Source organism: Bombina bombina, chromosome 8, assembly GCF_027579735.1.
Source record: "Bombina bombina isolate aBomBom1 chromosome 8, aBomBom1.pri, whole genome shotgun sequence".
Lineage (NCBI taxonomy): Eukaryota > Metazoa > Chordata > Amphibia > Anura > Bombinatoridae > Bombina > Bombina bombina.
The window spans coordinates 211997986-212024796 of record NC_069506.1 but is presented as its reverse complement, the minus strand read 5'-3'; the positions used below and the strand labels follow the sequence as shown (position 1 = coordinate 212024796).

At 37.9% G+C, this 26811-nt stretch overlaps 1 protein-coding gene across 1 annotated transcript in view; it reads right to left on the bottom strand.

Annotated features, from left to right (window-relative positions):
* LOC128638737 (carcinoembryonic antigen-related cell adhesion molecule 19-like) overlaps positions 1–19183 on the bottom strand; it is a 397938-nt gene extending 378755 nt beyond the window's left edge. The window contains exon 1 of the mRNA XM_053690870.1: positions 19096–19183. Coding sequence (XP_053546845.1) covers positions 19096–19144 — 49 coding nt within the window. The 5' untranslated portion in view covers positions 19145–19183. The remainder of the gene's footprint in view (positions 1–19095) is intronic.
* Positions 19184–26811: the final 7628 nt, after the last annotated feature.

Sequence of the window (26811 nt, the reverse complement as noted above, 5' to 3'; positions counted from 1 at the left end):
TAAAAACTTACCTTTGAAATAAAATAAAAACTAAGATTAAACTATAAATTAACCTAACATAACTATTCTAATAAAATTAAAAAGCTACCAATTAAAAAATTTACAAATTTTAAAAAAAAACTAACAATATGCAAATTTAAAAAAATTCTAAAATTACAAAAATAATAAACACTAAATTATGAAAAATAAAAAAAATCTAGAATTACAAAAATAAAAACAATTACACCTAATCTAATAGCCCTATAAAAATAAAAAAGCCCCCCAAAATAAAAACACCCCCTAACCTACAATAAACTACCAATAGCCCTTAAAACAGCCTTTTGTAGGGCATTGCCCTAAGTTAAACAGCTCTTTTACCTAGAAAAAAAATACAAAGTCCCCCCAACAGTAAAACCCACCACCCAGCCGACCCCCCAAAATAAAAAACCTAACTCTAAAAAAATCCTAAACTACCCATTGTCCCTAAAGGGGCATTTGTATTGGCATTGCCTTTAAAAGTGCATTCAGCTCTTTTACACTGCCCTTAAAAGGGCATTCAGCTCTTTTACACTGCCCAAAAAACCCTAATCTGTCCATTCCACACCTAGTTTAAATTTTCTTTTATTTTTTTTATTTCACATGTAAGTTTTTATTTATTTTAAGATAGTTATATTGTAATTTTAATTTAAAGTTAGGGGGTGTTAGGTTTAGGGGTTAATAGTTTAATTTAGTGTTATGCAATGTGGGGGCCGGCGGTTTAGGGGTTAATAGGTTTAGTTTAGTAGTTGTGATTTGGTGGGTGACGGATTAGGGGTTAATGACTTTATTTAGTGTCGGCGATGCCGGGGTGCGGCGGATTATGGGTAGATAATTATATTTAGTGTCGGCGACGTTGGGGAGCGGTGGATTATGGGTTAATAACTTTTATTAGTGTCGGCGATGTCGGGGAGCGGCGGATTAGGGGTGTTAAGACTTGGGGTTTATGTTAGGGTGTTAGGTTTAAGCGTAACTTTCTTTCCCCCATAGACATCAATGGGGTTGCGATACGGCGATTTGCCATTCCACGATTGCAGGTGTTTTTTTCTAACACCTTCTCCCCATTGATATCTATTGGGGAAAGCGTGCACGAGCACGTCAAATCAGCCCTTGACTTTTGTGCGGTTTGGAGCTTAATGAACCATACCACACAGCTCAAGGAGGCTTTTCTGTAACTTGTAATGGCAGCGCTAGGAGAGTGCAATAATGCAATTTTTTGGGCATTATTTTCGCACACCTTTTTAGAGCAAAACTTGTAATCTAGGTAATTGATAATATGAGTAAATTATGAGTGAAATAACGAGTAAGTTAGAAAGTTGCTTAAAATTGCATGCTCTATCCGAATCATAAAAGAAAAAAAAATGGGTTTAGTATCCCTTTAAGTCTACGAGGGCCACATATTAGCTAGAGATTCAAAATAGTACAAAACATTTCTCATCCATAAAATCATCTTGTTGAAGATATTAATGGGAGGGGAGAAATTAGAGGTGACTTGTGTTAATCCCAAACCTCAATTGATTTGTATATATAAATCAGTAGCAACAAACCCCAAGACTAAGCCTAATTTTCCTCTGACAACATTATTGCAGCAGTATACTTGTGGTTGTGACAATTTTACAGATGTTACCTCAGTGACATTTGGTGATATTTACACCTGTCGTATTACACCAGAGCAAATGTAGACAGATACCATGCAGGTTACAGAATCAATCCCTTTTAAAATTTCAAATCTAGTAATAGATATAAAGAACATTTGATGCAAGTTATTTCATTTGGATGAGTTTAGTTTTCAAATCATACAACAGGAACCAGAGCGGCTGCATATTAACAGGAAAATGTTGGAGAAGAGGCAGAATGCATCAAGAAACCAGAAGAAGAGGAACCTGCAGGCTAATATGTGAAGATTTAGCTATGGGGGTCTTGTGGTTAAGGGGTCAAAGTGACATTTTAGTCATTTTGTAAATCAAAATATTTCCAATCTATAAAAACTAAATATATTTTCAGTATGAATATATTGAATATTCTGCATAGTTTTCTTGAAAATATCAAAAGATTAAAACATTATTTCTGCTGCCCACAGAAAAGAAAATAATAACCAATAAATATAAGGATAGAAGAGACTTACATTGGCTGCAGTACACACTGCTCAAAAGTACACAAGTGAGTGGGTGCATATTTCACTATTCAGGAGCTCTCAATGCAAGTACACAGTTCATCTGTAGCTATGGCAATGAGGATTGTGTCTTTGCACACTTGAAGTGGACCTGTGTGTAGGGAGCTGAGTTTATCTGTTTAACTGCTCTTAGTGCTTAAAATGTTTGGTCTATTACTGTACTTTTGCTCTGAAGCATAGTGTTTTGATATTAAATTTTTAAATTTTTACAGCTGTAGGGGGGTCTGCAGATTTAAGGTTAATAGTGGTGGGTGAGATTCTTTACAGGAAGACTGACAGTTAATAGCAGGGGGGGTTGTGATGGGAGGCTCTAGCAGATAGAGGGCTATAGCAGTGTGGAATTGTCACGTGTGGTCTGGAAGTTTAGGGATTCACAGTGATTTTTTTTTTTTTGCAAAGGGATTTATAGTATTTGGTGGTTAATGGTGTTAGGGGTAATACTTTTTAGGGGTTAATTGATTTGGCACGTCTAGTGGCATAAGGGCTAAATGTAAAGAGGTTATGATGGTTTTGGGTTTATTGAGGCGGTGTTAGGGACTGGTTCTGTTTGTGATACAGGCTCACAACAGCTTTAAAATGTGGTCTTAACAGTTGATCATTCAATGCATTGCCCACATGATAATCAAATTTAGTATCAATGCATGGTTCCATTAAAAGTTTCTATCTACCATGTGTAGGGACAACTCATCACTAGTGATCCAATTTATAACCCGTTTTGCCTGTTTTGAATGGAATTTATTGGTTGTTTTCTGAACAATAAATAAAGGACCATTAAATACAGAATAATTAAAAAATATAAAACAAAAAGACAATGCAATAACACATAAGGGCTGATGATATAACCAATCTGGTCTATAAGATGCCTTCTTAGTATTATGAGAGATAGTTTTAAAGGACATGTTCACGTTGGGAATTATGTATCTCATCAAGGGGAGAGAAACTGTAAAGGCCTCCCATGCTTCTATGTATCACAAATATATAGGTATATCGGATATGAGTCTAACTCATTCTATTACAGGGATACCAAACCCAATTTGTTTCATTCTGATTGGTCTCTAAATTTAGCCACCAATCAGCAAGCGCTACCCAGGTGCGGAACCAAAAAGGGACCAGCTCCTAACCTTACATTTCTGCTTTTCCAAATAAAGAAAGCAACAGGACGAAGAAAAATTGATAATAGTAATAAATTAGAAATTGCATGCTCTATCTGAATCATGAAAGAAACATTTTTTTGGGTTTAGTATCCCTTTAACTATGTTGACCCCTGAGAGAGGCAGTCTAGCTCTTCATTGAAAGGCAAGGTCTGTCTCTTAATCTTTAAATATACCTTTAAATGTTTTACATTATCTAGTATCATTAAGCTAAATGTGAAAATACTCAAGAGGTGGTATCACTCTACTACTGCTTAAAACAAACAAGTAACAACTACTGGTAGGGTTATGGATAAAATGGTTCTATGCAACACACACTATTCAAGATATATTGAAAACTCTAATAGGTCCAACGGGATGTCTACACAACATTACAGATAGAAAACACTTTATACAAACTGATTGGGACTGGGAAAGGTTTGGATTTTGGATTTCTGAATCTTTATATATTTACATCTGTAAAATGGGACAGTTTGGAGAGGTGATGGGACCACGTGTAAACAACATCTTATGTCATTAAGGCAATATTCACATGTCATAATACAGCTTAGACATGAAACCTAAAGGTAGCTTAGCTTTTAATACTTTTGCATACACAGTACCATCAGAAAGTACAAAGTACTATAATTCAAAAACTAATAGTTGTTGTTTTAAATAAATATAGACTGCTTTGCAAGTAGTTGATGATGACTTGCTAAGCACACACATAAATAAATAGGCCAATATTACTATAAATCCATCTTGCACATTTTTATGCCTTATCTGTATAAATGTCTTACTGCTTTCCAGCCTCTGTCTTTCAATTCTACTGTGTTACCTTATTCTACTTGCACACTGCCTTACACTAAGGGGTTGACTGGAACAAATAATACCATGAAAACTGACACGTATAATGCTCCTGGACAACACTATTCATGTTCCTCTTTGCACACCCTAAACCATGTGTAACTCAAAACTGTCCAGGAAAACATGCGTGGTGTGGCAAACCTATCAAGCCTCCGTGTGGGAATGCCACTACTGTCGGAAGGCACTTAGAAATTCAAAAATATGGGAGACAGCACCAAGTCATTGATTAACAAACATGGAGTTAGGGATCAACCACTTCCACAAATACAAATATAAAGGATATCTCCAGCCTTGGTTAAAAACTTGCATGGTCCAAAGTACAAAACAAAGAAAAGACAATGTTGCGGGCCTATACCAGGTCTTTAGCTATGTCTACACATATACACAAAAAAGATCTCTTTTATACTTTTAGACTGAGTAAGTGAACTCCCACATCCTATTCCACAATAACGTTCTCTTATGGTCTTTTTATGTATTACAAATTCTCTCTCTAAATAAACAGCTCCATCTAGTGGGTTTCAAATATATCTCATATACCTACAAAATAAAATATTAAAAACGTTTAAAATGTATATACAGAATTAAAACCAAAAGGGTTGAAAAATTACATAGCATATCTCCCAACATACTGTCAAAAAATTGCAGTTTCCTCCAAAATTAAACAAATTCCAAATATAAATACTGTTCAGTCAAAATCCTTATTAAGGCCCTTTTGACCATTGTCTGTAATGTATCGATCCAGTACATTTCTCTCTTCTTCAAAATATGTTCCCTGTCACCTCCCCTTCTAGAGCAATCCACCCTTTCAATTATTTGATAACAAAGTTGGCTAATATTGTACCACAGTGGCATCACTAGGGTTTTTTTTTACATTTTATTGAAATTCAAAGACATACAATGTAGAGATGCATAGATTTTTTTTATTAGAGGGGCCGGCAATTGTGAACATTAGTGGGACTGGGGAAGTTGCAGACACTTCATTTTTTTGCCCCTTGAGCCAGCTCTGCAATTTCAACAAATAGCTTTCCCGGCTGCTTTTGCTTGTTTAATCTTTGCTCCTCCCCTGCCCAATTTCACTATGAATGTTGTGGGCATGCTGTGGGGCTTGCGAAGTTGCGCTGCTAGCCTAAACCTGCCTGCCTATCTTCGCTCACTGCTCAGTGACGTGTGGAGCAGTGGAGTCACTCACTGCTGTGCTGTCTCTCTAAATGGGAACTGGGAAATCGTGAGGGGGATGCCTGGCACCTGACCGCATGACTGTCTGACACTGTCTCTAAAGTGAAGGAGCCACGTATGATGCCCATCAGACCGGTACAGTTACGGTACACTAAGTGCACACTGAAGAGGTAGGAGGGAAGGGTGGGAGGGGGTGGGCAGAGTGCAGAGGTGATTGGCCATAAGACGCGGTAGGCACGCTGCCCGGGACTGTGCACTGACAGACTTGGAACAGAGTCAGAGAGCATAATTTTCATAGTTTGCGCGCCTAAACCTTTTCTTCAGTGATTTATTTAAGAGTGCTCTGCTTATCTTTCATTTGAAGCTCTGCTGAGCCAGGGAGCAGCTCTAGGCATGAGCTTTATAATTAATGCAGTGCAGTTTACATATTTTCTATGTGTCTCAGTGTTTTTGTGTGTGCGTGTCTCAGTGTTTTTGTGTTTGTGTCTAAGTGTTTGTGTGTGTGCCTGAGTGTTTTCCTGTGTGTGTTTTTGTGTGTGTGTCTGAGTGTGTATCCAAATGTTTGTGTGTACACCTGAGTGTGTTTTTAAGTCTGTCTGAGTGTTTGTATGTGTGTGTGCCTGTGTTTTTGTGTGTGTCTGCTTTCCGGGGGGGGGGGGGGGGGTCGACACCATAACTTACCGCACTGGGTGACACCAACCTTAGTGACGCCACTGATGTGTCCAACTTTCACCAAGTGGGAGGAGACAAGGGCATACCTATTTCTGCATCTGATGTTTAAATATGTTCAGTGATTCGTTCCCTTGCCTCTCTGCAGCACTCGCCTACATAATACAAACCACATGGACAATTATTTAACTGGATCTGCACGTTCAATATTGTTTAATTTAAAATGTAATACCTTTTGTGGGGTGATAAAAAAAAAAACTCTCCTCTAATCATTGAATTACAGTTACTGCAATTTAAGAAAGCAGACAGTTCTAAATGTTCCAATCATTTTCCGGAGGCTAATTTTACTGCTCCCAACATCTGTACAAACTAAGGGGCCGAATTATCATTGTGCAAGCGGACATGATCCGATATTGCAGATCATGTCCGCTGCACATTGGTAAATGCCGACAGCATACGCTCTCTGCATTTATCATTGCACCTGCAGTTCTTGTGAACTGCTGGTGCAATACCGCCCCCTGCAGATTTGCGGCCAATCGGCCGCTAGCAGGGGTGTCAATCAACCCGATCATATTCGATCGGGTTGATTTCTGTCAATTTCTGTCCACCGCCTCAGAGTAGGTGGACAGGTTATGGAGCAGCGGTCTTTAGAGCGCTGCTTCATAACTTTGTGTTTTCGACAAGCCTGAAGGCTCGCCAGAAACACGGGGCATAAAGCTCCATACGGAGCTTGATAAATATGCCCCTAAATCTTTATTATTTGGTTTTATCTCTTTACATACATTTAACAGGTTTTGAATATTTTATTTTGTAGAAATATGAGATATATTTGAAACCCACTAAATGACGCTGTTTATTTAGAGAGATCATTTGTAATGCATAAAAAGACCATAAGAGGCCGTTATATTGGAATACGATGTGGGTGATAACTTACTCTGTCTAAAAGTATAAAAATAGATCTTTTTGTGTATATGTGTAGACATAACTAAGGACTTGGTATAGGCCCAAAACATTGTCCTTTTTTTGGTTTGTACTTTGGACCATGCAAGTGAAATAGAGGTCCCCTTTTCACCCCTTAACCCAATGTGACGTATATATACATTGTGCAATACTTTTCTTATCGTATATACGTCGGTGCTGCAGGAAGCTCCAGCAGCCTCAGCTGTTAAGTTACAGCTGAGAGCTTGAGTTCCTGTGTTCATGGCATCTGTCTGCATATGGAACCGGGCCACGATCAGTGCTCTGGTTCCATATGAAGGCAGATGCCAGATTGTTACAGATGGTGTCACTGTGTGTGACACTGTCTGTAACAATCATCTGCTGGTGTCGGCGGGAGGTGTGGGAGGGAATCCAGTAGGTGGGTGGTCCAGCAGTGGAGGGGGAGGGAGTGAGATGACCCTAAACTACAGAAAAAAATAAACAAATAAAAAGGAAGGGATGGGGAGCTACGCTAAAGGAAAAAGGTGGGTTGGGGGGTCCCTAACCGATGGTCACTGGAGGGGGGCCACTACACTGCAGACCATAAAAAAGACAGCTGCCAGTACCTAAGAGGGTGGACACTAGTTAGAGCGGGGAGGGTTATAGAGCTATTTGGAAGGAATCAGGGAGGTTTGGATGGTAAGGGGGGCTACTACACTGCAGAAAATAATTATTTTAAAAACAATTGCTTTAAAACTTAATATTGGCATACTGTCTGCCAGTACCTAAGATGGTGGTGACCAGTGGGGGTGAGGGAGAGAAGTGAGCTGTTTGGGAGGGATCAGGGGTAGGGAGGTGACAGGTAACTAGGTAATCTCTACACTAAAGCTAAAATTAACTTTACAAGCTACCTGATTTACCCTGTCACTTCCAAAAATAATAGAAATGTGATGCACAGTAGAAATTAGCGGCATTCTAATTACCAAAAAGCAATTGCAAAGCCATGTATGTCTGCTATTTCTGAACAAAGGGGATCCCAGAGAAGCTTTTACAATAATTTGTGTCATGATTGCACAAGCAGTATGTAAATAATTTCAGTGAGAAACCGAAAGTTTGTGAAAAAGTAAAAAAAATGTTTTATATGATAAGATTTGGCAGTGAAATGGTGGCATGAAATATACCAAAATTGGCTTAGATCAATACCTTGGGTTGTCTACTTAAAAAAAGATTAAGGGGGATATTTATCAAAGGTCTGGCGGACTGAATGTGGAGAGTAATACGCTCTCCGTATTCAGCATTGCACCAGCAGCTCTTGTGAGCTGCTGGTGCAACACCGCCCCCTGCAGACTCGCGACCAATAGGCTGCCAGCAGGGGGGTGTCAATTAACCCGATCGTACTCTATCGGATTGAATTGCAGCGATCTCTGTCCGTTTCTAAACCGCTGCTCCATAACTTGCATTTCTGGCGAGTCTGAAGGGACAGGGCCTCCAACATCAAGGGCCAGAGACCCCATACTCCAGGTATGCCACAGACCCTTAATTCAAGCACAGGGCACCCACTCCAGGGACAGGGCACCAAATTTTTCCACACTTAACTGCTTAGTTACTGATGTCAGCATTGTGCTAGCTCTTAATCATCTGCTGCCTGTCTCAGCTCACAACCACTAGCACAGCTGTCCTATATTAAATATTCCCTGCCTACTGCCGCTTGCTCCCTCACAGTCACAGGCAGCCACCATGCTAGCTCATTTAACAAACTGACTCTGAGCAAAAGTAGCACACCAGGAGCCCTCCATAGGATGATTAGCGTACTTGAGAAATTGCAATCAAGGGTGTTCATTTTTTTCTACTTTTCTAATTCAATCCATTGATGTCTATGGAGAAATAAGTTAATATTGTAAATTTAGCTTTATGAGTGTGTTGGGTTAGTGCATGAGTGAAAACTTTTTACTTTCAACTTGCAATAAGTGTGGTACCCGACGCACACAAAAATCTTACTTCTAGCGGAGTTATTGCAACAGCGGAGCAATAAATAGCTCTCCACTCGTAATCTAGACTAGAAATGGGGCAAGGTAGTGTAAAGCAGGACAGGGCTGGAACCAGCCAACAACAGCCGCACGCCATTGGGCACATGCCCTGCATGCTCTACAATCATTCAGGGCCCACTTACACTGCTACATATTTGTCCTTAACGTGTGTAAAATCCCTCACTTTAAAATGTTGCAACACTAGGCTTGTGCCTAGCTTTCCTTAGCTTATATGAGACTCAATTCAGGCAATTCAGGATTGAGCTTGCATTCTATTGGCGATTTTTCCTACCTTAATTCCGATTGGCTGATAGAATCCTATTAGCCAATTGGAATTCAAGGGACGCCATCTTGGATGACATTCCGTCATTCTTCGGTTGGACTTCGTTGGAAGAGGATGCTCTGCATCGGCTGGATTGAAGATGGACCCGCTCCACTCGGATGGATGAAGATAGAAGATGCTGCCTGGATGAAGACTTCTGCCGGTCTGGATGTCCTCTTCTGGCTGGATCGGATGAAGACTTCTGCCCCTCTGGAGGTCCACTTGTGCCCGGCTGGGTGAAGACGTCTCAAGGTAGGGTGATCTTAAAGGGGTTAGTGTTAGGTTTTTATTAAGGGGGATTGGGTGGGTTTTAGAGTAGGGTTGGGTGTGTGGGTGGTGGGTTTTAATGTTGGGGGAGTATTGTATTTTTTTTACAGGTGAAAGAGCTGATTACTTTGGGGCAATGCCCCGCAAAAGGCCCTTTTAAGGGCTATTTGTAATTTAGTATAGGGTAGGGAATTTTATTATTTTGGTGGGCTTTTTATTTTATTAGGGGGATTAGATTAGGTGTAATTAGTTTTAAAAAATTTTTTATTTTTTTTTATTTTCTGTAATTTAGTGTTTGTTGTTTTTCGTAATTTAGTTTATTTAATTTAATTGTAATTAATTGTAGGTAGTTTAGTTAATTTATTTAATGATAGTGTAGTGTTAGGTGTAATTGTAACTTAGGTTAGGGTTTATTTTACAGGTAAATGTGTCTTTATTTTAGCTAGGTAGTTATTAAATAGTTAATAACTATTTAATAACTATTGTACCTAGTTAAAATAAATACAAAGTTGCCTGTAAAATAATAATAAACCCTGAGATAGCTACAATGTAACTATTAGTTATATTGTAGCTAGCTTAGGGTTTATTTTATAGGTAAGTAATTAGTTTTAAATAGGAATAATTTATTTAATTGTAGTCATTTTATTTAGATTATTTAAAATTATATTTAAATTAGGGGGGGTGTTAGGGTTAGGGTTAGACTTAGGTTTAGGGGTTATTAACTTTATTATAGTGGTGACGACATTGGCGGCAGCAGATTAGGGGTTAATAAATGTAATATAGTTGCGGTGACGTTGGGGGGGGCAGATTAGGGGTTAATAACTATAATGTAGGTGTTGGCGATGTTGGGGGCAGTAGATTAAGGGTTCATAAGTATAATGTAGGTGGCGGCGGTGTCCGGAGCGGCAGCTTAGGAGTTAATAATATAATGTAGGTGTCTGCGATGTCGGGGGGCTAATAAGTGTAAGATTAGGTGTTTAGACTCGGGGTTCATGTTAGGGTGTTAGGTGCAGACGTAAAATGTATTTCCCCATAGGAAAAAATGGGGCTGCGTTAGGAGCTGAACGCTGCTTTTTAGAAGGTATTAGGTTTTTTTTCAGCCAGCTCAGCCCCATTGTTTCCTATAGGGAAATTGTGCACGAGCACGTTTAGCCAGCTTACCGCTACCCTAAGCAACGCTGGTATTGAGGTGAGATGTGGAGCTAAATTATGCTCTCCGATCACTTTTTAGAGGCTAACGCCGGCTTGAAAAAAAACTGTAATACCAGCGTTGTCTGCAGGTGAGCGGTGAGCTGGAACTAAGCATTAGCACCGCACGGCATTACCGACAAAACTCGTAATCTAGGTGTAAGTTTGCTTATAGAGAAATATGTATTATTTAAGGTATAAATAAACCTGTACTATTTAACCCCTTTCTTTTCAATAGTGCAGTAACCGTGCTTTGTAGCAAGCCTTCTGCATGGAGGGATGGACTAATAGCATGGTCGATTATAGCCATGCAATCCCTTGACGTACAGTGTATGTCATGACCATTAAGGGGTTAAATAGAAAGAACTCCCCTCTCCTAAAATATATGCAACTATAATTATTAAATATCTGTTTAACCACCCTTTAAAAACAGTTTCTATTAATTTCAATTAGAGGGTTAAAAACACAGTAACTAATCAATGCATCAATGCCCCATCTTAAAGGGACAGTACAGTTAGATATATATGCATCGGACTGTCTATACCACCTGCCTACCTGGAAAATAAAAACAAAAACTTATATTCACCCTCCAATCAATGTTATTCTGTAAATTTGGTGTTAAAAAAATGTGAGGGAACTTTAGTATGCATTTGCTTTTATTTCCAAAGAAATTGAAGAAATGTATTTAGAGAGTCTAGCCTACTGTTACTTTTCAACAGTAAATCTACATTTGTTTTTAAAGGGACACTGCACAGTCAAATTATTCCAACACTGCCAACCCCTACTGGGCTGCTGCTGATTCATGTTTGCATAGCTTTTCATTACAGAATATAAATTTAACAGGTAAATTTGTCTATTTCAAATAACAAAATAAAGGTAAATAAGTTTTTTAAATTTTTAAACAATGCAATATATTGCAGTGGGGAAGATTAAAGGACAGAACATTTTGCAGTTCAATACTCTTTTAATATTAGTCAATCTTGCTCAGGAAACAAATTAAAGGAGTATGAACAATACCATATTTCTTTCTAGCATCAAAAAGGAAACTTTAAAATGAACTGCATTTATAATGTTTGTTACTCTGCGTGATGGAGTACTTTTGTTTTTTAGCTGTGGAGATATGTTTCTGTCTATATAGATTGATGTAGGAGCTGTGCATAGCAGGCATTGATAATGAATAATGTAGAATCAGTTGTACTTTTCCAGTTAACTCATTTAGGCCTAGATTACGGGACCGATTTATCAAGGGCCAAATGGCCCCTGTTTCAACGCAAGCCTTCAGGCTTGCCGGAAACAGCAGTTAAGAAGTGACAGTCTTAAGACCGTTGCCCCATAACTGGTCCGCCGCCTCTGAGGCTGCGGACATCAATCCGCCCAATCTCATACGATCGGGCTGATTGACAGCCCCTGCTAATCTGCAGGGGGCGGCATTGAACAAGATGTTCACCAGAACTGCTTTTGCAATGTTAAATGCCGCCAGCTTAGGCTGTCGGCATTCAGCGATGTCTGTTGTTGGACAGACATTTTATAAATTGCCCCCCACGAGTGGAGTGCTAATTAATGCAATAGAAATAAGGTTTTTGCGCTCCTCGGGTTGTGCTCATATAACGAGTTGAAAGTAAACAGTTTTTGCTCTTGTGGTTAGCTGAGTAGCGCAAAAATCCATGGTTAGAATAACGAGTGTGCATTAATGTATTCCCCATAGAAGTCAATGGAGAAAACAAGTGGGGGGAAAAACTCCACACTCTCGCGCAAACACGATCGTATATTCTCATTTGTGCTACCCGTCATATGAAAAAATATTTCACATTCCAATGTTTTGCACATACAAGAATATGTTATATTTATTCATAAATAGATATTTTTATATATATATATATATGATATTTGTTTAGTACAATATATATATATCGATATATATATATAAATCTATCTATATATATATATATATATATATACTGTATATATACTATATATATATATATATATATATATATATATATATATAAAAGCATCCAAAGAGAAAAGCACTCACCAGGTCTTTTTTAGCAAAAACAATTTTAATCTGTGACGTTTCGGGGTTGCCCCCGTCTTCAGGTAAATACAATAACTCACCCTTTATAGCAAGCAGACCCGATCCCAAGTGCAGCCCCGCCGGTGGCGTTCCGGAAGTAAGCAGCCACGCACAGCTCCCTACGTCATCGGCTGTCATAGCAACCAGGACGCCTCCCGGCAGAGTCCCTGTTACAATTAAAAAACTTAAAAATTAACTGTGCAAAGGTACAACATTATTTACAAAAGGCCAACAAAAAATATATACTTGGAAAACATTCCTAAAGTGTGGGCACTAGCATCCAGGCAATAGAACCATAAAATAACAGATAAAAAACTATCCTAATATCGCTAAGTCCATACATTACAATAGGCAATATGCAATATCTACGGAATCCTAAATTATATGAGTGACAAGCATAAGCAAATGACTATTAAACGGGGATAAATTAAATCCTTACACCGTATCTTGCGGGATAAGCTAAACAAGCTGATCTAAATATACTATACTAATACCTGTCAAGGCTCCAGAAGCATAAACTTAAAAATAACAACATGGATCCCATGGATTCAGTGGACAGCTCGGGCAATAGCACTGACTCTGATGGTAATACGACGACAGCTACCCCTGTACAGATGCATACTGGTTATGGAAGCGGTATGACAACAAGATCAAAAAACGGGGAAGGACGAGGACCCACACAAGGCGGGGGGGGGGTTCAAGTCTACCACCCAGACCCCCCAGGAGAGGCCGGTCTATGAGGATCTAGTTGTCAACTTAAGCAATCATGTACTAACTGAGAATGAGAGAAAGGTTTTAAATAAGGGCTTGTTATTCATTCCCACTGTTAAGTGTGATGATTTTGATCTGTTTATAGATATCCAGAAGTTCTCTAGAAATTTGAGACTGAAAGAACACTTCAGGGACTATCAAGAACAACCAAGAAAGATTCTTAAAGGGAAGAGTAAGTTTGACCCTACAAGCTATAACCCTTCTATCAAAACTTTTTCCAGGATGGTACAACAAGATACATTGAATCCACATCAAAGGAGGGGTCAGTATAGACACAATCTGACTAAAGATGAAAGAGGCGCTCTCATTGACACCTTCCTTCTGGATTCAAGCTCTATGATAAGAATACTCAGTACCATCAATGATATACAAGAGGATACTCTGCTGGTCACTATGGACGGGACAAGCCTGTATACCATAATACCTCACAATGAGGGAGTTGTGGCGGTATGCAGGCAATTGGCCAGATACCCATATGTGGGTCCACCTATTGATGTAATCCAAGAACTTCTAACTGTATGCTTGGAGATGAATTACTTTCGGTTCGAGAAAGAATTCTACCTGCAAATTGCGGGGACGGCCATGGGGTCAAATGTGGCGCCCACATATGCCAACTTATTTATGGAAGAATTCGAAACAAGAGGTACGGCATTATTCCAGGATGTCAGGGTCACCCAGTACAAAAGATACATAGATGACCTCTTCTTGTTATGGAGGGGCACAGAGGAGGATTTACTATCATGGTTTGCATGTGTCAATGAGGCACATCCCACTATTAAATTCAAACTGACGTACAACAGCTCGAGTGTGGATTTTCTTGACCTGAGAATCTTCAAAAAAGAAGGTCAATTGTGCACGACATTGTACACAAAAGAAACAGACCGCAATTCTCTGCTACATGCCCATAGCTGCCACCCCCCAGCCCTCAAACGTGCTCTACCCATATCACAATTTAAGAGAACAGCAAGGAATAATACTATAGTTAGCCTTCATGAACAACAAATGCAGGTTATGGAGTCACGTTTCATTCAGAGGGGATACAATAAGCAGGATCTAGCATTACAGAAGATGGATACATTGAAGCTACAGCAGGAGGATCTGCTAGTCCACAAGGAAACAGCTTTTGGAGATAATAGAATGACGTTCTCAACAACCTTTGATGTGGATAAACCAGCTATTGCGGAGAGTATCTTCAGACCCAGATTTGCCATTTGAGGGGACAGCACCTCCTAGAATTGGATATCGGAGAGCGAGGTCCTTAAGAGACCAACTGGTCAAGACTGATCCCAGGAACTGTTACATGAAGGAGACTTGGCTGCAATCTAAGCCTGGTTGTTATCGCTGCTTGGGATGTACAACATGTAGTGGACTAACAACTGGTAAAGTGTTTAGACATCCCTACAAGAATAGGACTTACAGTATCAAACATCGGGTCACATGCACTACCAAATACATAGTGTACTTGTTACACTGTGTATGCGGTTTGTTTTATGTGGGGAAAACGGTGGACGACCTCCGTACAAGAATGGCCAACCACAGATCAGCCATAAGAACGGCTATTGATCGTGGGGACTCTGAGCAACCGGTGGCCAGGCATTTTGCTTTATTGAAACACTCAGTCGCTGATCTAAAGTATATCATTATTGATCATGTGCCCCCACTTACAAGAGGGGGTGACAGAGGAAGAATACTACTACAGCGAGAATCTAAATGGATTTTTACTCTGGGCACCATGGCTCCACGAGGCCTGAATGTCAATTTGGATTGGCATTGCTTTCTATGAAATGTCCCCCTCTATACTGATTAAATTGCATGTTTCTTGGTTCTTTTCTTCTTTTTTCTTTCTCCTTTTTATTCTTTCATTCTTGTTTGTTTCCCCCCCCTCCCCCCCCTTTTTTTCTTATTTCCTTTTTCTTTATTTTTATTGTGTTATTATTATTTTTACTCTTATTTTGATTTTTATTTTTATTATTATTTCCTCTTGGTGGTTCTTTTTTCTTTCTTTGCTTTTGGGATTTTATTTTTATTTTTATTTTTTATCTTATTTTGTTTTATCTTATTTCTATGTCTACACACTTGATCTAAGATTCATGGTTAATGATGTTTTGTTGTTATTTTTAAGTTTATGCTTCTGGAGTCTTGACAGGTATTAGTATAGTATATTTAGATCAGCTTGTTTAGCTTATCCCGCAAGATACGGTGTAAGGATTTAATTTATCCCCGTTTAATAGTCATTTGCTTATGCTTGTCACTCATATAATTTAAGATTCCGTAGATATTGCATATTGCCTATTGTAATGTATGGACTTAGCGATATTAGGATAGTTTTTTATCTGTTAGTTTATGGTTCTATTGCCTGGATGCTAGTGCCCACACTTTAGGAATGTTTTCCAAGTATATATTTTTTGTTGGCCTTTTGTAAATAATGTTGTACCTTTGCACAGTTAATTTTTAAGCTTTTTAATTGTAACAGGGACTCTGCCGGGAGGCGTCCTGGTTGCTATGACAGCCGATGACGTAGGGAGCTGCGCGCGGCTGCTTACTTCCGGAACGCCACCGGCGGGGCTGCACTTGGGAGCGGGTCTGCTTGCTATAAAGGGTGAGTTATTGTATTTACCTGTAATTAGTTGTCTGAAGACGGGGGCAACCCCGAAACGTCACAAATTAAAATTGTTATTGCTAAAAAAGACCCGGTGAGTGCTTTTCTCTTTGGATGCTTGTATTATTATTTTAAAGCACCCCGGGCAGGCTGAAATTGATGATCATGTCACCGTGAGTGCTTCTACCACTTTGGATATTATATATATATATATATATATATATATATATACATACTATATGTATAGATATTTACAGATATATATATGAATAACTATTTAGAAATACATAGAATATATTCTGCTATTTGAAGAACATAGAAATGTGAAATATTTACAGTAAATACATAGTAAAACATTTATTGAACATGAATATTGCATAAATATGCTTTTATATGTTTTCATCTACTTAACCACAAAGGGCTGCAATGCACCTATATCTATATGTGTGTAAATATGTATGTATGTGTTTATATGTGTATATATGACAGTAAATACATATATACACATAAAAATACACAAATACATATGTAAACATGCATATTCCTTTTTTTAAAGATGTATATGTATGTAAATCTCTATTAAAGCCATTTTGTCCCTTAATACCTGAGACCTCCTATCTTTATATCTTTTGTGTGCAATATTTTTTTTGAATATTTTTTATTAAATAGTGTTATTATGATTGTAAGTGTACTTTGTAATGTATTTTTGATGAATTTTGTGCAACTTTTATGTTTCACAAAACAGTTAACCAGAGCACTGAAGTTGCGGTAATCATTTTAGTGTTAATCGTGATTGTGCTCACGTGATCATGTTTACTTTCAACTAGTAAAACAAGAGGTAAGTCGGATGAGCGCAAACCCAGGTGATATACCCCATATCGCTCGGGTGCAAACGTTTGCAGCCTTAGATAAGGAAGACAGCTTTTACACACAAATTCTCTCCTTATCTCTCTCTTATTATATCTACCACATATATATATTTTCTTATGTGTTGTTTATTTAGGTAGACGGACTTGATTGTGCTTTTTTTCTCAAAGCATAGAGATCAGATAATTTGGCTTCTATTTGTTTAAGATTATCAGTGTAACAGAACACAAACACTTATCTTATGATTGTCAGTGTAACAAAACACAAACACACTCAGCTTACGATTGTCAGTGTAACAGAACACTTTAACGCTTAGCTTAAAAGGACAGTCTACACCAGAATTGTTATTGTTTTAAACGATAGATAACCCCTTTATTACCTATTCCCCAGTTTTGCATAACAAAAACAGTTATATTTATACACTTTTTCCTCTGTGATTACCTTGTATCTAAGCATCTTCTGACAGTCTCCTGATCACATGACTTTTAATTTATTATCTAATGACTTGCATTTTAGCCAATTAGTACTGTGTTGTGCTGACTCTTAAATAACCCCCCGGGCATGAGCACAATGTTATCTATATGGCCCACATGAACTAGCAGTCTCCTGTTGTGAAAAACACATAAAAAAGCATGTGATAAGACAATGTCTGTAGTGGCTTAGTAAAAGGCAAATATTTAGAGATTTAAATGTTATATGTATATATATATACAGGTGGCCCTCGTTTTACAACGGTTCAATTTACACCGTTTCAGAATAACAACCTTTTTTTCCAGTCATGTGACTGCTATTGAAAAGCATTGAGAAGCAGTGCATTTATTAAAATAGCCAGTAGGTGGAGCTGTCTGCTTGTGTTGCAGCAAAGCCAAGCAAGCTGAAATTAATCAGTTTAACCAGACCTGAGCTGTCGAGCAGATTTCAAAGGAACAAGATCTTCCTGTCTATAAATCAGTCCAGATTGGAATGCATAGAAAGAACTGTTTGCAGAAAAATGCAAGTGAAGTTTGTGTTGTGTGATTATTTTATTAGGTTTATAATGCTGTTTAGCATTTAAAGTCTTCATTTCAAAGCTTTAAAAATATTGTATTAGGTGTTACTTATGACAATTTTGAGATGGGCCTGGAACCTATCTCCCTCACTTCCTATTGACTTACATTATAAACTGGGTTTCAATTTACAACGGTTTCAATTTACAACCATTCCTTCTCAAACCTAACCCCGGCGTAAACTGAGGGCTACCTGTATATATATATATATAAATATATATATGTGTGTGTTAAGTATATTAATATAACAATGTTGGTTGTACAAAGCTGGGGAATGGGTAGTATCTTTTTAAATAATAAAAATTTTGGTGTAGACTGTCCCTTTAAGATTGTCATTGTAACAGAACATTTAAACAGCTAGCAGGGGGTGTCAATCAGCCCGATCGTATAGGATCGGGTGGATTGATGTTTGCGGCCTTATAGCAGGCGGACAAGTTATGGAGCTTAAAGGGACATTATACACTCATTTTTTCTTTGCATAAATGTTTTGTAGATGATCTATTTATATAGCTCATAAAGTTTTTTAAAAAAAAAATAAATGTATAGTTTTGCTTATTTTTAAATAACATTGCTCTGATTTTCAAACTCCTAACCAAGCCCCAAAGTTTTATTTGAATACCGTCAGCTACCTACTCCAGCTTGCTCCCGTTTGTGTAAAGGGTCTTTTCATATGCAAATGAAGGGGGAGGGGGGGAGTGTATGCTATTTCCCACTTGCAGTGGGCTTTCCAGTAACCTTTTAAACAGAGCTAAACTGACAGCTTCTAAGTAAGTTTTTAAACAGATTTATACTGGATTTTTATATCAGTATCTGTGCATCTTATTCTTTATAGTAGTGTCTATTACATGCTGTTATATGAAAATGAGTGTATACTGTCCCTTTAATAATTCGGCCCCTATGTAATAAAACTGATGTCAGAATTATAGTTACAAGACAAAAATAATAACACTGTTGTTAATCTGCTGCTCCAATGCTCTTTCACTTACCTGCCTGAAACAAGCAGCAGCGTAGGATGTTCGTTATAAAAGCCATCATATGATATATCCACACAGTATATGCAAAGACAGGAGTCAATCAATTGTATCAGTCTCCTATCCAAAGTACAGACTCTAAATCCATATTACAATATAAAATGTTAGTGGTGTAAGTCTCTATGCAACCTCTCTCTCAGGTTACCTTCCCCTGGATTAGTTTCCTTTTCATTGGAATCTGTTATTAGATTGTTTGCACTCTCAGTCGTCTCACATACTTTCATTCCGACTCTTTAACTTCCTCTCTCAGCCCTTGTTCTTTCCCTGACTCAGTCACATGCTGGTCTGACTAGCTGTGTGTGCTGCTCTGTCTGACTGGGAAGGTCTGTGAGGCAGAGGGAAGTAACGCTGTTTGGAAATCTGTTATACCCCCAGCCATGATGACCGTTACACAGAACTTCATATTTATATTTTGTGTAGTTATTCAGCATTAATCAGTACAGGGAAGGTGTTTACTGATAAAGATGGGGACATATCCTTATAGATATGCTTGGCTTGTTAGCTGGTGTTTTTGTTTTCTTTTTGTGATTTGTAATACAATAGGTTATGAGGGTATTTCAGGTTGGAAAATACTTTGCACATTGAATACACTTTTTTAAATGTAATACTACTTTGATTAAACTAGAATTCTCGAATTCTATTTTTTATGTACACGATTACCAGATACTATGAATGTATTTATTTTATTTAGGACAAATAGAGTTCTCTATTGATAACAAAAAGAATATTAAAAAATATTGAGTACATACAGTAGATCTCATCATACTGTAAACACAGTTCTCTAAAGCTCTGCTCATATGAAATTATGTAAAAAAGTCCCTCAGTGCTATGGGGGAACTTCACATTAAAGGACACTGAAGTCAAAATTAAACTATCATGATTCAGATAGAGCATGCAATTTTATACAACTTTCCAATTTACTTCCATTAACAAAATCGGCACAGTCTTTTTATATATACACTTTTTGAGTCACCAGCTCCTATTTATCATGTGCAGGAATTCACAGGATATACATATATGCATTTGTGATTGGCTGATGGCTATCACATGATGCATTGGGAGTAGAAATAGACATACATTTCTCAGAAAAAAAAAATCTACTTCTCATTTGAAGTTCAGACTATGGGGTAGGAGAAGGGATAACAAGAGAGCCTCGGAGCAATCCAGGCCCTGAGAGTCTAAATAACACTGAACTAGAGGAACTTTTAAATTTGTCCATACCTGATCCGGCTCCTGAAATTATACACTCTCAATTTAAAGGGAAAACCACATTTTATCCAGTAGGATCCCAGGGTGATCAAATTCCCATTTTTACTAAATTAGTATTAAATTATATAGAAACTGCATTCAAAGATGATAATAAGATTTTGAATAAACATAATGACAACTTGAGTATACTAGAAAGAAAAGCCCTCCAAAAATTAAGCAAAAATAAGGATATTGCAATCCACTCTGCTGATAAGGGGGGAGGTATAGTGATTCAGAAGAGGGATAATTATCTAGAAGAGACGTATAAACTTCTTAATGATACTATAACTTATAGAATTCTCAAACTGGACCCTGCTGTTAAGTTTAACAAAGATCTAGAAAAAATATTAATGGAAGCAAAAAATGCAGGGATACTTAACATTAATGAATATAGATTTGTATCCAATGCCCACCCCAGTATTCCCCTATTTTATCATTTGCCCAAGGTGCACAAAGATGTAGCCAATGCCAGGAAGACCGATAGTCTCCGGCATTGGCTCTCTTTGCGACAACCTATCCAAGTATGTAGACTCTTATCTACAACCGATAGTCAGCCAAACACAAGCTTTTTTGAAGGATACCAAAGAGGTTATTAAGCTTTTTGAGGGAATTACATGGGAGAATAACATGTAGTGGATCACTTGTGATGTTTCTGCACTATACACCTGCATACCTCATGATGCAGGTGTGGGTGCTATAGAAGCAGAACTCACTAGACATGATTTCCCCGGTATCCAGGCCCAATTCCTCGTTGACTGTATTATTTTCATACTGACTCACAACTATTTCTTGTTTGAAGTGTTTTTTTATTTACAAACCCAAGGGACAGCTATGGGGACAACTTTTGCACCCTCATATGCGAATCTATTTATGAACCATTTTAAAAACCTGTATATATGGAATGGCAATAAGTATGAACATAAAATACCATCGCTATATTGATGACATTATTATATTGTGGAGGGGCAATGAATCAGAGATTGTGGATTTTTATGGGTATTTTAATCAAAATGATCTTAATTTAAAATTTACGGGTAAACCCTCCAAGACGTCTATCAAATTCTTGGATTTAATCATCTATATAGACATCAATAATGCAATTGATGTTTCTAACTATAGAAAACCCACTGAGAGAAACAGTTTTATTGACTATAAAAGTACACACAAAAAAAGTTTGATACAAAATATCCCGTATAGTCAATTTGTGAGAATGAGAAGAAACTGTACTCACATTGATAACTTCCATAAAGAAGCAGAACATTTAGAAAGAAAACATTTAAGGAAGGGATATGATCAAAAATTGATAGAAGATTCTAAAATGAAGGCTCTTTAAAGGAATAGGTAGGATCTGATCATCACAAAGCCAGCTTCTACAAAAAAATTAAATTCATCAGAGGAGGCCCCTATTAGGTTTATTTCAACCTACAATGAAGGTTCCAATAAGATCAAAAACATTCTTAAAACACATTGGTCCATTCTCAAAGCGGATCCTGTATCAGGTAGCCAGATAGGGGAACATCCTATAGTCACTTTCAAGAAAGGTAAAAAACTTAAAAATATCTTGGCTCAGAGTAAACTAAAAAGACGACAATAAAAACAATAACCCACAAGTACAAAACTGTCTTACAGGCAACAAAAGTACGTCTAAATGTGGGAAATTGCATTGCTTGATGTGTAAACACATAAACAAAGCAACTAAATTTTATAACTCTGATAAATCTAAGGAATTTGAGAACAAAATTAGAAGTAATTGTAATTCTACCTTTGTAGTGTTTCTTTTAGAGTGTGGGTGTGGCCTATTTTATGTGGGCCGCACTAAAATAAAAATAAAAAGAAGATTATATGAACATATCTATAATATCAAATAAAGGATCAATAAGCATAGTGTACCTAGGCATTTTATGGAAGTCCACAATTGTGACCCTAGTAGTCTAACATTTAAAGTGATTGATTGGGTACCCCCAAAGGAACATGATAGACTTCTAAAACTTTGTAAGTTAGAAACATTATGGATTTATAAAATTAAGTCTCTAACTCCGCTAGGGCTCAATATTGATATTGATGTGGCGGCTCATATGTAGGGTCTTTTTAGTATCAATGTTATTATAATTTTCAAGTTAGTTTTAATATAATATGCATTTATTGTCTTGTTTATATGGGAGATTTTTAAATAATGTAGGTATTTATTTATCTGTTTTAATCTTTTTTAGATGGTAGTATATGCAATGTAATAGATTATTATAATGGCCCATATCTAGTTTTATATTTGGGGGTAATTGTATTTTTATTGTTGATTGTAAATTATCAATGTACAGTTCTTCTTTTTGATTATTATGCTCTACATAAGCAAACATCACACACAAGGTTAATTTTTTCCCTTTTAGAATTATGACATCGTTTAGTAGGTGTGTCTGTAGGTAAAAACACCTGCATCCTTGATTGGCCATTACTACCTTTACATAGGATTCAGGGAATAGGTTTAGGCACTATTCATTTGTCCTCTTGAGAAAGCCCGTTCGTAAAACGGGGGAAACGCGTTGAGGTTCCATATATGCTTGTGTGCATCTGAGACACAAAGCTTAACCCAGTCGATACAGGCCAGAAGGTATCTGTGGGATCTGGACTTCACCTGGTGGGATGTGGTGAATATATCCAGTTTACACTGCTGTTCCTGTTTACGTCTGCTACATTTTATGTGCCCTTTTATTATGTGCATCTTGTAAGTGCAGATTTTACCTTGCGCTATGTTTTACATGTGATTGTAATAAACTCACTTGAATCGAGTTTGCGCTCCTGTCTCTTTCCTTCTTTTCTGTATGTATATCGGCTGAGGGGAGAAGAACTCAGCATCAGTGGAGCCGCATCTCGGATACCGTAGTTGACACGGAGTGACTTCACCACCCGACTTCCCTGTGTTTCAACTGAGAGCTGTGGAGATCAATACTGAGAACGGATCTACCGCCGAAATTCATTATCCTCTTGCAAGTTGGGACAATTTCATAGCCGATTCAGGCTGCAATCTACGGCTGGATTTTATGGTGAGAGACACTGCTTTGATTGATTTACTTGCCGTACTCCACCATTGAACTTTTACTATATTACGGACTTCATTTTAACGGTATTATATTTACGCCATCTTTAGGATTCACCTGTTACTGGTTCATTTGTATACAATGCTGTTTTATTATTTTTTCACACTGTTGATTTTAATTTTTGACAATTACATTTGTGAGGGTTTCTTAGCACAGAAGATTTTTTCGTGTTATATGCATCAGACTATGGGGTATATTTAATAAGCTGCGGACGCAGCTGTTTCTACGTGAGCCTTCAGGTTCACCAGAAAAACAAAAGTTAAGAAACAACAGCCAAAAAAACGCTGCTTCTTAACTCATCCGCCATCTCTGAGGTGGCGGACAGTAATCATCCCGATCAAATCCGATCAGGATGAATGACACTCCCTGCTAGTGGCCCATTGGCCGCGAATGTGCAGGGGGCAGCATTGCACAAGCATTTCACCAGAAATGCTTGTGCAATGTTACATTCTGACAGCGTATACTGTCGGCATTTAGCGATGTTGGGCGGACATGATCTGCTACAGCCGATCATGTCCGTCCAATACTTAATAAATCTACCCCTATGTGCGATTGCATTGTCTTGTTATCATGCATTTGTTGATTATGCAAATCTACTGTATTTATTGGTCGTTTAAACTAGAGTGACCAGATCTGAGGAAGAAAAAAGAGGATACTTACTTCATGGATGGTCAACATGAAAAGGGTGTTTATAAGACTAGGTTTTGGTTGTAGCATTTCAAACCATTTATTTTAAATTAAATAATTAATGAACATACTAGCTTCCACTATTATCACTCAACCAGATTACGAGTTTTACATTATGGCTGGCTCGCTAATAACTTGTACGTTATTTTCACCACTCATCTTTCATAGCGCTGCTATTACAAGTTTGCAAAAACCCAGATTGTGCGGTTGATATGGTTGCATTGAACTCCATACCTCACCCAAATACAAGTGGTGTTTTGACGTGCTCGTGCACGATTTCCCCATAGACATCAATGGGGAGAACCGGCTAAAAAAAAGCCTAACACCTGCAATCACGGAGCGTAAAGCTCTGTAACGCAGCCCCATTGATGTCTATGGGGGAAAAAAATGTATGTTTAAACCTAATACCCTAACATAAACCCAGAGTCTAAACACCCCTAATCTGCTGCCCCTGACATCACCGACACTTTCATTACACTTATTAACCCTTAATCTGCCGCCCCCAATGTCGGCGCCACCTATCTACACTTATAAACCCCTAATCTGCCGCCCCAAATGTCGCCGCCACCTACCTACACTTATTAACCCCTAATCTGCCGCCCCTAACATCGCCGACACCTACATTACACTTATTAACCCCTAATCTGCTGCCCCAATGTTGCACCACGACTATACTAAAGTTATTAACCCCTAAACCTCTGGCCGCCTACATCACTAACACTAAATAAATATATTAACCCCTAATGTAACCCTTAGTCTAACCCTAACCCTAATGTAACCCTAACACCCCCTAACTTTAACATAATTAAAATAATTCTAAATAAAACTTACTATTAATAACTATCGCCTAGATTACAAGTTTTGCAGTAACAGGGGTGCAGTGCTAACAAGCAGTTTCTTCTAACCACTCACCTACAGACAACGCTGGTACTACGGGTATTTACAAACCCGGCGTTAGCCGCAAAAAAGTAAGTGGAGAGCAAAATTTAGCTCCACATCTCACTGTAATACCAGCGCTGCTTACGTTAGCGGTGAACTGGCTAAACGTGCTCGTGCACGATTTCCCCATAGGAATCAACGGGGAGAGCCAGCTGAAAAAAACCTAACACCTGCAAAAAAGCAGCGTTCAGTTTCTAACGCAGCCCCATTGATTCCTATGGGGAAAATACATTTATGTCTACACCTAACACCCTAACATGAACCCCGAGTCTAAACACCCCTAATCTTACACTTATTAACCCCTAATCTGCCGCCCCCGACATTGCCGACACCTGCATTATATTATTAACCCCTAATCTGCCGTTCCGGACACCGTCACCACCTACATTATAGTTATTAACCCCTAATCTGCCGCCCCCAACGTCGCCTCCTCCATAATAAAGTTATTAACCCCTAAACCTTAGTCTAACCCTAACCTTAACACCCCTAACTTAAATATAATTTTAAAAAATCTAAATAAAATTCCTATCATTAACTAAATTATTCCTATTTAAACTAAATACTTACCTATAAAATAAACCCTAAGCTAGCTACAATATAACTAATAGTTACATTGCAGCTAGCCTAGGGTTTATTTTTATTTTACAGGCAAGTTTGTATTTATTTTAACTAGGTAGAATAGTTATTAAATAGTTATTAACTATTTAATAGCTAGCTAGTTAAAATAAAGACAAATTTACTTGTAAAATAAAACCTAACCTAAGTTACAATTACACCTAACATTACACTATAATTCAATTAATTACCTAAATTAAATACAATTAATTACAATTAAATAAAATTATCTAAAGTACGAAAAAAAATCCACTAAATTACAGAAAATAATAAAATAATTACAAGATTTTTAAACTAATTACACCTAATTTAATCCCCCTAATAAAATAAAAAAGTCCCCCAAAATAAAAAAAACCCTACCCTAAACTAAATTACAAATAGCCCTTAAAAGGGCCTTTTGCGGGGCATTGCCTCAAAGTAATCAGCTCTTTTACCTGTAAAAAAATTACATTTCCCCCCCAACATTAAAACCCCCCACCCACACAACCAACCCTACTCTAAAACCCACCCAATACTCCCTTAAAAAAACTAACACTAACCCCTTGAAGATCACCTTACCGGGAGACGTCTTTACCCAACCGGGCCGAAGTCCTCAACGAAGCCGGAAGAAGTCTTCATCCAATCGGGCAGAAGTGGTCCTCCAGACGGGCAGAAGTCTTCATCCAGATGGCATCTTCTATCTTCATACATCTGGCGCGGAGCGGGTCCATCTTCAATACATCCGACGCAGAGCATCCTCTTCATCCGACGGCCAACGACTGAATGAAGGTTCCTTTAAATGACGTCATCCAAGATGGCGTCCCTTCAATTCCGATTGGATGATAGAATTCTATCAGCCAATCGGAATTAAGGTAGAAAAAATCCTATTGGCTGATCCAATCTGATTGGAACAGCCAATAGAATGCAAGCTCAATCCTATTGGCTGTTCCAATCAGCCAATAGGATTGAAGTTCAATCCTATTGGCTGATTGCATCAGCCAATAGGATTTTTTCTACCTTAATTCCGATTGGCTGATAGAATTCTATCAACCAATCGGAATTGATGGGATGCCATCGTGGATGATGTCATTTAAAGGAACCTTCATTCAGT